The 10,967-nt window shown below is 33.7% G+C and overlaps 1 protein-coding gene across 2 annotated transcripts; it reads left to right on the forward strand.

Moving 5' to 3' along the window:
* The first annotated feature begins 3,559 nt into the window (after positions 1 to 3,559).
* On the forward strand, positions 3,560 to 10,582 carry SCAR2 (SCAR homolog 2). 2 transcript variants are annotated; one of them, XM_028072656.2, is made up of 9 exons: positions 3,560 to 3,915; positions 5,396 to 5,559; positions 5,668 to 5,791; positions 5,910 to 6,039; positions 6,181 to 6,242; positions 6,357 to 9,519; positions 9,607 to 9,693; positions 9,812 to 9,919; positions 10,018 to 10,582. In XM_028072656.2, the coding sequence occupies exons 1-9, from the start codon at positions 3,761 to 3,763 to the stop codon at positions 10,069 to 10,071; spliced, it is 4,047 nt and encodes a 1,348-aa protein (XP_027928457.2). In that variant the 5' UTR covers positions 3,560 to 3,760; the 3' UTR covers positions 10,072 to 10,582. The 2 variants fall into 2 exon arrangements, with proteins under 2 accessions (XP_027928457.2, XP_085529743.1); XM_085673617.1 differs by lacking the exon at positions 3,560 to 3,915 and having other exon boundaries at positions 5,972 to 6,039.
* Positions 10,583 to 10,967: the final 385 nt, after the last annotated feature.

The raw sequence follows: 10,967 nt of genomic DNA on the forward strand, positions 1-10,967 counted from the left end.
CATTTATACTGTATGAAAAATATTTAATGCATTTATGAGCTTGAGTCTGGATAGATGGTAATTTAAGAAGAAGAACTTCAATTGGTCTCAGAATGGCTCCAAAGGATTTGTAACGATTATTTTCTTCTCAACTCTATATATATATATATATATATAACATATTTGTAAAGTAGGAAGGTTGATAAAACTCTTTCAAGAATGTGAACAAGCTCTTGTAATATTAAACATTCATAAGCTTTGTACCAAAGAGATATAAGATTGACTTAGTGAGAAAAGTTAGAAGGGATGGTGAGAGAGGTTCTGGGTTTAATTCATCCCACTAACCTTTGGGAGATATAATGAAGGGATGGTGAAAGAAGTTGTGGGTTCAACATATCATTCTTGAATTGTTCAAAACCTTCAATCTTGGTCACAATTTTGAGATCCATTATACTAAATTCGTTGTTATTGTAATAAATAATGTCGTATGTCGAAATCATCCCCAAAACTAAGTCAAGATAACATTTCCATTTCCTAAAATGACTATTTCCCACCATATATCTCCTCGGACCAAGTTGAGAAAGACATTACTAACCTAGACACTTCAATGTGATTTTAGTGCTAGAAGCTTACTCATATTTAATTTATTAGAAGTGTTCATGAGTGACCTACAATATATTTATAAGTGAGAACAACTCAATCGGCTCCATTTATAAGGTATTGCAATCTAACGATCCTAAAATAAATATATTTGTGCTATCCTAACACAAACTCATCTTTGCGACATAATAATTATGTTATTATCGAATGAATTAAATTTTAAATGTCTTACTTAAATGATTATATATATATATATATATATATATATATATATATATATATATATATATATTAAAATGTCCTCTAATAAACAAGTTGATACTTATATTATATTGATCACATTTACACTCTTCAAGATCAATTTCTAAAATTTAGAACAAATGTATTGTTCCATGTTAAAATCATGTCAACCTAATAAATATTAACATTTTGACGAGTTATTATGATTATAAGTAAAGAGGATCGTAAGGTAATAAAATAATTGGAGTACTTAATCATATTTATTTAAATAAAAATCCGTTAAAAGGTTAATAAATGAAAAATAAAAAAATTTCGTCAATTATGCATCTATTATTATACTAAAATTACATGTAATTTAAAAGAGAGAATATTTTCTTACATATATACTATCCTATCCGAATAGATATTAAAAAATAACATATAGACAACATTTAAAAATAAAAGAAATAAAAAATCGCCATCTTATCCTCCTACCCACTTTTATAATAATATATAACTGTATAAAAGGATATAAATTTTCATGTCTTTATTCTTAGACATTGATTATTTTTATTTTTGTATATTGAATGTAGAAATTATTTACATAATTTTGAGACTTATTTATGTTGTAAAATATTCGTAATCGACTTGTACGTATTCATAAGTTAAATTATTTAATGATATAGTGAATTAGAAAAAAAAAATGGACTAATTTTAACTGGGCATTTTTTTTTTGCTACAAATAAAATTGAAAACTTAATATGTAAAAGTGGGCAAAGATGAAGCTTGAAAGTAAAAAATCCAAAAAAAAAAATTTAATTTAAATGGATATAAAATGACTTGACTTGACATATATTTTAGAAATCTGATTAATCTCTGCATCTAATCTTCTGAAATTCTTTATTATAGTTTATTTTTTATAACTATTTTCTGATTGTAAATATGGCCAAGAGAAATAGAGTAATTAATAACACTTTGAATACGGAAAAAGGGAAAGAAAAAAAAAAAAAAAGCTGAATAAGTGATTTCTACAATTCCATGAGGACTGTCCCACTGGGTCCACACGGACGCCGAATTCCCTTGTCTGATCAAACTACGTTGTCAAAAAGCTCTTCTTTAACAAACGCACTCTTTCTGTAATCATATTTATTTGAAATTTAATAAACCAATTGGTTTTGTTTATATCATAAAATATCTGCCACTTAAAAATATAAACACATACATATCCAAAATTAAAAGTTTAATATTTAAAAGTGATTCTATTTTATATTCTATTTTAAAAAAATTCAACATTTTTGTAATTTAGGTCTTTGTTAAGGCAAACATGTTTGCTGGCTTGTCTCTCTAAATAAAACAAATAGAAGTTGAGAGCATGAGACGTGGACAAGTTCCTCAATAATAAATTAGAGTCACAATCAGGTATACCCAAGTTCCAACAATGTCTCCTTTTACTCTAAAAAAGTGTTCCACTGATGTACTATCATACAATACAACTACTCTTTTATTAATTTATATACCTTCAAAACTGTGTTCATTCATACCTATACTTTGTGTATACAATTAATTTATATACCTTCTCAAAATTGTGTTCACTCATATCTATAATTTGTGTATATAAGAATTAAATATATTTTTGATTTTTTAATTTTTAGTAAATTTTAGAACTAGTCCATTTTAAAACTTTAGATTAATTTAGTTTTTTATTTTTTGAAATATGTGAATTTAGTCATTTTAATCAAATTTTGTTAGGTTTATTTGATATTTCGTACGTATCTTAGGATTATATTTGAGTTGTTTATACTATTTGACATATTTTTACTTTAATGTTAAGTCAAATACTATTATGAAACGTACTTGAAATGTCAAATAAATTGATTAAAAGAACTAAATCGACATATTTTGAGAGATGAAGGACTGAATTAATTTAAAAGTTTAAAATTGACTAATTCTAAAATTTACTGAAAATTAAGAAATTAAAAAGATATTTAACCCTATATATAACTATCAACTAAATTATCGTAATACTTATCCAAAATTTTAAAATAATTACCAAGAAGGTATAGTAGTAGAGGAAGTTAAGTCTTTCTAGGTGTAAAAATAAGCATTGCAGGAATTGGTGTGGGATTTGCACAGTAAGTCAATGTTAGTCTTGTTAATCTCAAACCTCATCTTCACTAATCAAATTACTCTCTTCTTTTTTTCCAATTATTGGTCATATATTAATTTATGGGGAGCTGTTGTGACTGCAAATTAAAGAATTAATGATAAAATTTTAGTAACATATATTAGAAGTGTATTACAAAAATCAGAAAAAGTTATCCTTTCTAAAAAAATTAATTTTAATTATTCAATGATTATTTTAATGTAAAGTGATTAATATTTGTCTTTATTGCATTATTATTCTAACGAAATCCAAAAGCAACATGATCCAATACTACCTACCGCATCATAAGCGCCACAATGCGCGCTCTTCCAAATATCGGAAAAGGTGATAGCATTATTACATCACCCTCTCATTTTTTTAAAATGTAATTTAAAATGTGATAATTTTTATTTATTTAGGCTACATTGTCAATAACTTTTAATATTGTTGATGTATTTTTTCCACCATTAAACTCTAAATTATTAAATTCTACAAATATTAAATACGGTGGGAAATACAAATAAAGTATCTTAACTGTATTTTAACCGCTTCGCAGGGAAATGATAAATAGAAAATAAATATATGAGTTCCAGATATAACAGACACAGTCACAGTCTTCACGTCTCTAACTAACACGCATTCCACCCTATATATAATTATTTCATAATTTTCTTAAAAATGTAAAAAAGAAAAAGAATAAACTCTCTGTCTTTCTCTTTTTCTCTTCCATTCCCACTGCAAAACCACCGGAAAACGCAGCGTCGCTGCCGGAGAGAAGATCGAAAACGGCAGGGTTTCGCAATTGCACTAGCTTGGAGAATGCCACTTTGCAGGCACCACATTCGGAGTGCGCACGCACTGGCGGATCCGGAGCTGTACCGCGCCGCCGATAGCGACGACTCCGAAGCACTACTGGAAGCTGTTGCAATGGCCGGACTCGTAGGCTTTCTCCGCCAGCTCGGCGACCTCGCTCAGTCAGTTTACATTCTCTCTCTAACTTTTCTCTCTGTAACCGCTTCTGTCATAGTGGCGCGGTTGCGCAGTTGCAGTTGCAGTTGCGCTCAAGGATTCCTTGATCGCGCTTAGTTTAAATGAGTGTTGCTGAGTTTGAAGAAAGAAAGATTTCCATTAATGAAACATTTTTAAATTTAATTGTTGTTCAGTTGTTGACGATAGAGGAAGGAGCTTTGATTCTGATAGTTATTTTCTTTGCCTTTTTTGTATCTTTTTTTGTCTGTTTGCAACTTTGTTAGCTGGTTCGGTGGATGGAGTTGGTGGATGAATCGATTTTTCTTGTCCACCTTTTGAAGTATTTTGTGGCTGTTGGTTGATCATTGTGTCGTGTGTTTTATTGTGGAATCCGATCCGTGGGATTAGATTCTGGATTTTGTTTCCGCTTTGGTTTTAATTTGTCGCTTATTCTTTGTGTTTTTTTCCTTGATTTTTCGTTAGCTTTTGGTTCTTCTTGCTTTGTACGTAGCCACTTTTTTCAGAGGATGAAAAGCGAGAAAAAGAAGGCCTGCATAGATTGTTTTAATTTCTAGGCTGGGAATGGAAAGATGTTGGATGGCTTTTATGTAGGTGTTCGAACGATGCGTAGACTACAAGTCTTTGATTAAGTTTCTGGCACGATGTTTTGGATTTGACGAATGGAGTTATTTGGTTTAAATATGACTGGACTGTTTATGCTTTAGAATTCTGCTTTTGGGTATTTATAGATTTTCTTTAAATCACTGGAGGAAAAAATGTAATTTAAGTAGATAATATTTAAGCTGACAAGAATTACGGATGTTGTGTGTGTATGTGTGTGTTTTTTTTTCATGGATAAGGAATGGTGCTAAGGAATCAAGGGAAAATCTTAGGATCTGCTATCAGCAGTCACCTGAACTGAGCCAGGTGGCTTAAGCCCTAGTTGATTGAGCTTTGATTTTTATTTTAAAATAGTTTTGAAAAACTGTGTTTTGGAACAAAATAAGAATAAAAATCCTGTTTGGTCATATTAATTTGAAAACCTTTGAGAGAGTGAGAAAATAAATACAGATTCGCTTCATAAATTTATTTCGAAACACAATTAACTGTTTCCTTGTTCCCAGAATTAAAAAAGCAAAAGCGAAGACAGAGACGGTCTGTTGTAGCTAATTATGTTTTTCTGTTTTGAAAACAATTAAATTGAAAAAAAAAAGTTTTTAAAAAGAAGCTATGTGAACAGACATTTTTAGTGTTCAAAACAAAAAAAAAATTAAAAAACAATTATCAATCTGTTGCTTAATCTTGTGGATTTTATTCTCTGGTAGGAAAATTTATGCATCTGACAAGAGTTGCAGTAATCCTGGCATTTTTTCTCCCTTGCAATCCGTTATTAGAATCTTAATTCCATTTTGTAGTGTGTCCTGCGTCAATATTTAACATTTTAAAGTATAATTCTTTCTGCATTTAACTTTACTTTTTTGTTAGATTTGCTGCTGAGATGTTTCATGACTTGCATGAAGAGGTAATTGCTACAGCTGCAAGAGGTCGCAGTCTTATATCGCGTGTTCAACAGCTTGAGGCTGAAGTTCCAGCACTTGAGAAAGTTTTTTTGACACAAACTCATCATTCATCAACTTATACAAATGGAGGTTATATTAATCAGTAGAGTCCTTTTTTATTATTGTTTGTGTCTGCAATACTTCACCTATTGTTGATAGTATTCCCTTGACAAACTTTAACATGCTTCTGCATCGCAGGAATTGAATGGCATCCTAATCTTCGGTCTGAACACAATCTTGTTACCCGTGGAGACTTACCCCGATTTATAATGGATTCATATGAAGAAAGCCGTGGTCCTCCAAGATTGTTCCTTCTGGACAAGTATGGTGTCCTGATTCTTAGAACACAAATTTAAGCACAAATAGAAGATTTATTTCTGTACTTCCTAACTTCTGTTATAGATATTTGAAACTTCTGTTTTTCCTTTTGGCCCTGAAAGGTTTGATGTTGCTGGGGCTGGGGCATGTCTGAAGCGTTATACTGATCCATCGTTCTTTACAGTGAAGTCTGCTTCATCTGGAACAGCAACAGCAGAAGTTCAAAGGGAAAAGAAAATTCGTAAAATTGAGGTACTAAGGGCTGATTCTACAACTTCATATCACAAGTTTCTGGACAATTGATTTAAATAGCACGGAAAACAATTTATGCCATGCAAAATTGAATATCTACAACCTTGATACATATTATATGTAGTTTTTTGTTGTATCCAGCAAAAGAAAGGAACACGACTGAATAATGGTGAAACCCCAGAAGTCGTACCATCACATGCAAAGTGAGCTCCAATAATTTTATTTTGGCGCGTTAATTATTCTTCTGGTTTTAGAAATGCAAGGTCTTTAAATGGTTATTTAGTAATTCAAAATTCGATCCATTTCCATTATTTCAGATTGCATGAGTTGTTTCTCGAGGAGCGTATTGAGAATGCTTGTAGGGACCCTGCTCGTCTGGTAAAGTTGAAAACGAAACAGTTGAATGGATCTGCAGTTGAAGCAAAAACTGGGAAAAGTTACATGGGGAAAATTCTGGAAATCCACTCACCTGATCATAAACTGGTATGTGAAACTTCAATCATTCCACAGCCAGGGAAATTGGTGTTAGATGATAGTGAAAGTGGGATTAAAACTCTTGAAATCAGTAGCATTGCTCCATTGAATAGGTCTTTGGGAAATGAAAACTTTTGTTCAACACCAAATGAGCAGAAACTAGAACTGAACCCATACACAGAAATGTATAGGGAGACAGGTGGATATATGGTGGAGGTGAATGAACAAATCTCTGGTGGTGTAACAGAGGAAATGTCTTCGAATTATCTCAAGGTAATTGATGAAGAAGAATTAGTATTTGATGAACGAAAGAAAAGAGAATGTAGCTTAGATAGCTACCACTCTGATGATGTGACTAGCGAGGTTGATGATTATATGGATGCATTAGCTACCATGGAGTCTGAATTGGAAACAGATAATGAGTATGGACCTATGAAAAGCTTATTAAATATTCAAAACTTAACTGATTCAGGTGACAAAGGAGAGCCTCAAATGCAAGCTCAGTTTTCAGATTCTCAATCATTTGGAGACTCTTCAACTTCTGAAGAAAATAGTTCTTCTGAACAAGATGGACTTGGAGAGCATAATGAAGCACATGGTTTGTTGTTAGATTCTCCTTCAACTAGAACCTCCTGGGAATCCGATGATAATTGTTCATTCACAAGAGTTAGAAATGTAGAACATTCCCAATCACAAGTGCAGTTTTCAGATTTTCAATCTATGGAAAACTCCACATCACAAATTGAAGATATGCCATCCAACCAGCTTCTCCCAACTTTTGAGTTGCAAACGACTTATTGTCGTGAGTTTGTCATGAATGATGATGCCCATGTTCGGGGTGAAGAAATTTCTGATTCTATACCAGTCTCTTCTGGTCTGATAGATTCTGGACATTCATTAATGTCTTGTGATCTTGGAGCTGCCTCACCAGCATCCCTACCTGCACAGAGTCAATCGGATGAAACACCATCCGGCCCTGCTGAACTTCATTTAAGAATAGAAGAAGATGAAGAAAAGGAGTGTCTTGTTGAATCTATAGTGACCAAACCTGAGGCTCTCTACCCAATAAGAGATGATGCTTGCCCAGTGGTTTCCTTTGATAACAATCCATCGAATAATTTGAATGTCTGTGATCCTTATGTCCATTATAATGCTCTGTTCCAAGTTTCTAATGAATTAAACTTAAATAATGAAGGTGAATGTGGTGATCATTCTGAGATTGAAGTTATGCAGGAAGAATCTCTTAACGAATACTCTTCCGAAATGTTGGGTAGTGAATATGTTGATATTCACGGGGAGGATCCGATTTGCCCATCTGTGGAAGTAGACCTGAATCCAAGTACTAAGCTGTTGCTTGATGACCGAGATTTAAAATCTGTGGACGATATTATAGCTACCCAATTGAACTCAGAAGATCTGGTTCCTGCTGCGGAGACTACACCAAAGTGTAGTTTTACAAAGGAGCTAGGCTTAGATTTTACACACGGATACAAACCAGATTCACCAGAAATTGAAGTTCTGCATCCTGATCAGCAAGGAAATTTTGAACAGGTGCCAAGAATATTGGGTGGCGAAGAAATAAGTGTATCCACCTGCAGTTTGGATCTAGTTGAAGATGATGGCCATATTGAACATCCGTCTTCAGATATAATATCATCTCCAATGAGTAATCTTACAAAGTTGGAAGAATCTCTTTCTATTTTTGCAGATCCTCATGAGGAAGAAATGATAGTTAATGAGGGGGATAGTAGAGAATCTTTGACAGAATTAGCAGTCCAGAAGGTAGTGGATCAAGTAGATATTGCTTCTACTGAATTTCCGTCAGACATGAACAGATCAGTTCCGTGCGATCCTCCTGATTCTGGAATGTGGAATAATATTCGGCATTCATCTCTTGAGAAAATCCAATATAGCTCTTCGATCTATGACCTGAAAACAGAGCCTGTTTGTTTGGAGCTTGATCCTCAAAGGTCGTCTGATCAACGAATTAACCCAACAATACATGTCATGGATCCATTAGCACCACTTATCTCTGACTTCTTACACAAGGCAACTAGAAACAATCTTGAGGAGATGCCACCTATGCCCCCTCTGCCTCCAATGCAATGGAGATCGGGTAAGATTCAATATACTTCACTAGTTACACATCGAGAAGAAGCAAGTCTAGCCTCACTCCAACCGGTACAGCCAGATAAACCTGATGATAAGTCTCAATTTGGTTTATCTACTTCTGAAAAAGAGACCCTGCCATCTCAGAATCTATTTTTACCTGTTATGGCTATGCAAAGCAATAAGCATCAACATTCTTCTGGAGTTTCTGTGGGAATTTCAGAGCATCCTGTTGGTATTCCATTTCAATTTCCTCTAATGTTAAATGAAACAAGTGGCCAACAGAATTTCCTGGTACCAGAGCAAAGCCAGATACAAAACCCTTTCTTAGCATTACGGGACAGGCCTCCACTTGGTTATGTTGTTGATTCTGAGGGAGAAAAAGCATTGAATTCAAGTCCATACTCATCAAAGCTGCCTGCTGCGCGTGCTATTTCTGGGGCTGATCCTATTTTTCAGCAAGAAAAACCAACACAATTTCCAAGTCAGTTAACGGAAGGTGGCAGCTTAGAAGTTAAAAAGGAAAGACCTGGAGAATTGCATTTGGTGCTACGTGAAGAATTGCATGTTTACACAGATGGTCCCCTTTCTCCGAAAGAGAAACCAGCACAAACTCAGTTAATGGAAGAAACCGGTTTAGAAGTTAAAATTCAAAAGCAGTCTTCAATTGATCTGGAAGGGAGGATAGAAGAATATACTTCAATCTCACCCGTGTCGCCTCCCAGTCCAGGAATTGGGCAGTCAAAGTACAGCATGCCGCCTTCAGAGGGAGGAGAAATGGCGTTTCCATTGGATACATCTGGGCAGACTGAGATGCCATATGAAAAACCAAAGAATAAGCGTGTTCTTCCCCAAGATCCTGTAATTGATCCTGTAGCTGCTCTTGACAAAAGCAGGGTAATGACAGTTTTCTTGTTCTCATATAATGTACCCTTTATGTAGTATTAAAATCCATGCATGACACACTGCCTTTGATTACTGCAGCTGAGGAAGGTCACCGAACGGGTTATGCCCCCCAGAGCAGCAAAGGGAGATGAAAGAGACTCGCTGTTGGAAATGATAAGAACGAAGGTTAGAGCTAGCAACTTTTATCTTATTATTCATGCTGATCGTACCCTTTTGTATATACATTTTAAATTTTAAATATATATATATATATATATATATATATATATACATTTTTTGTCAGTCCTTCAACTTGAGGCCTGCTGCGGTGAACCGACCACCCAGCATTGGGGGTCCGAAAACGAACTTGAGGGTTGCTGCCATCCTGGAAAAAGCAAATGCAATTCGTCAGGTCTGTCTCTCACTCTGTTTACTGTAACGAGGGTTTGTTCCTTAGCCCCACCTCCCAGCACCAACTAACTAAGCTAATAATGTTAATTATTGAATCAGGCATTGGCCGGGAGTGATGAAGATGATGATGCAGATAGTTGGAGTGATTCTTGAATTTGCCACAGAATGAAAACTTCTGTAACGAGTCTTTCTCCCATGTAAGGAATAGGAGAACTACGTGATACTGTCCTACAGAAGATTCTTTATCCTGCACTATATTCATAGTCGACACATGTGCCCACCCCAGTCCTCCCAATTCACACGTAGATGCATGAACAATGTAGAAGGCATATGGCGTAGCATCAATTTCAGAGCTTTTTTCGAAGGTGAATCTCACTTCACTCAGATTCAGGCTCAGTGTGCAACGCAGTGTCAAACAAGATCAACAATTCTTTTTTCTCCTCATATAAGAACGTGTATATTTTGTGTTGTGCTTCCTATAAGTTTTCGGTTAATCAATTTTGTAATCCTTTATATAGTGGTTTTATCATAATTGTCTCATGCCATGTAGCTCATGTATCTGTCTTCAATACAATATATACAATAGAGAGAGAAAGAAAAAGAGACAGAGAATTTAATGGTTATGTATTTGTTAATGTAAATAAAATTTCTTTTGGTTGGAATAGAGAGTGCATCAAAGAAAGAAAGGAAGAAAAATAAAATAAAAATTGTTTTTTTTATTAGAAGAAAATAAACGAAAATTATATAATAAAATAAGATGTGGCACTTGGAAGATTTACGACATTACCAAAATGTCAATGTCAAGTATATGCATAATAACCTCATGTGTTAACTATATGCAAGGTTATTTACACTAAATTTGATAGTGTCGAGTTAGTTTTAAGATAAGAGTAACATCTGCAGAATTATTTTTAGGTTAAATTTGATTTGGGTCTTTGAATTTTAATTTAAAATTGAAATTTATTTATGTTCAAAATTTTGATATATTTTGATTTTTAAATTTAAAAGATAAGTGAATATAATTATTTTAATATAATTAGGTTAACTTT

This window comes from Vigna unguiculata, chromosome 5 (genome assembly GCF_037176805.1).
Source record: "Vigna unguiculata cultivar grain cowpea cultivar isolate G323 ecotype 2 chromosome 5, ASM3717680v1, whole genome shotgun sequence".
Taxonomy (NCBI): Eukaryota; Viridiplantae; Streptophyta; class Magnoliopsida; order Fabales; family Fabaceae; genus Vigna; species Vigna unguiculata.

Bases quoted from the DNA above. Each gene is read 5' to 3' on its own strand.
- SCAR2 (XM_028072656.2), top strand. From the start codon at position 3,761: ATGCCACTTTGCAGGCACCACATTCGGAGTGCGCACGCACTGGCGGAT. The intron at 5,792-5,909 runs GTATGGTGTCCT...TGGCCCTGAAAG, and splicing joins AGATTGTTCCTTCTGGACAA to GTTTGATGTTGCTGGGGCTG. The intron at 6,040-6,180 runs GTACTAAGGGCT...TGTTGTATCCAG, and splicing joins AGAAAATTCGTAAAATTGAG to CAAAAGAAAGGAACACGACT.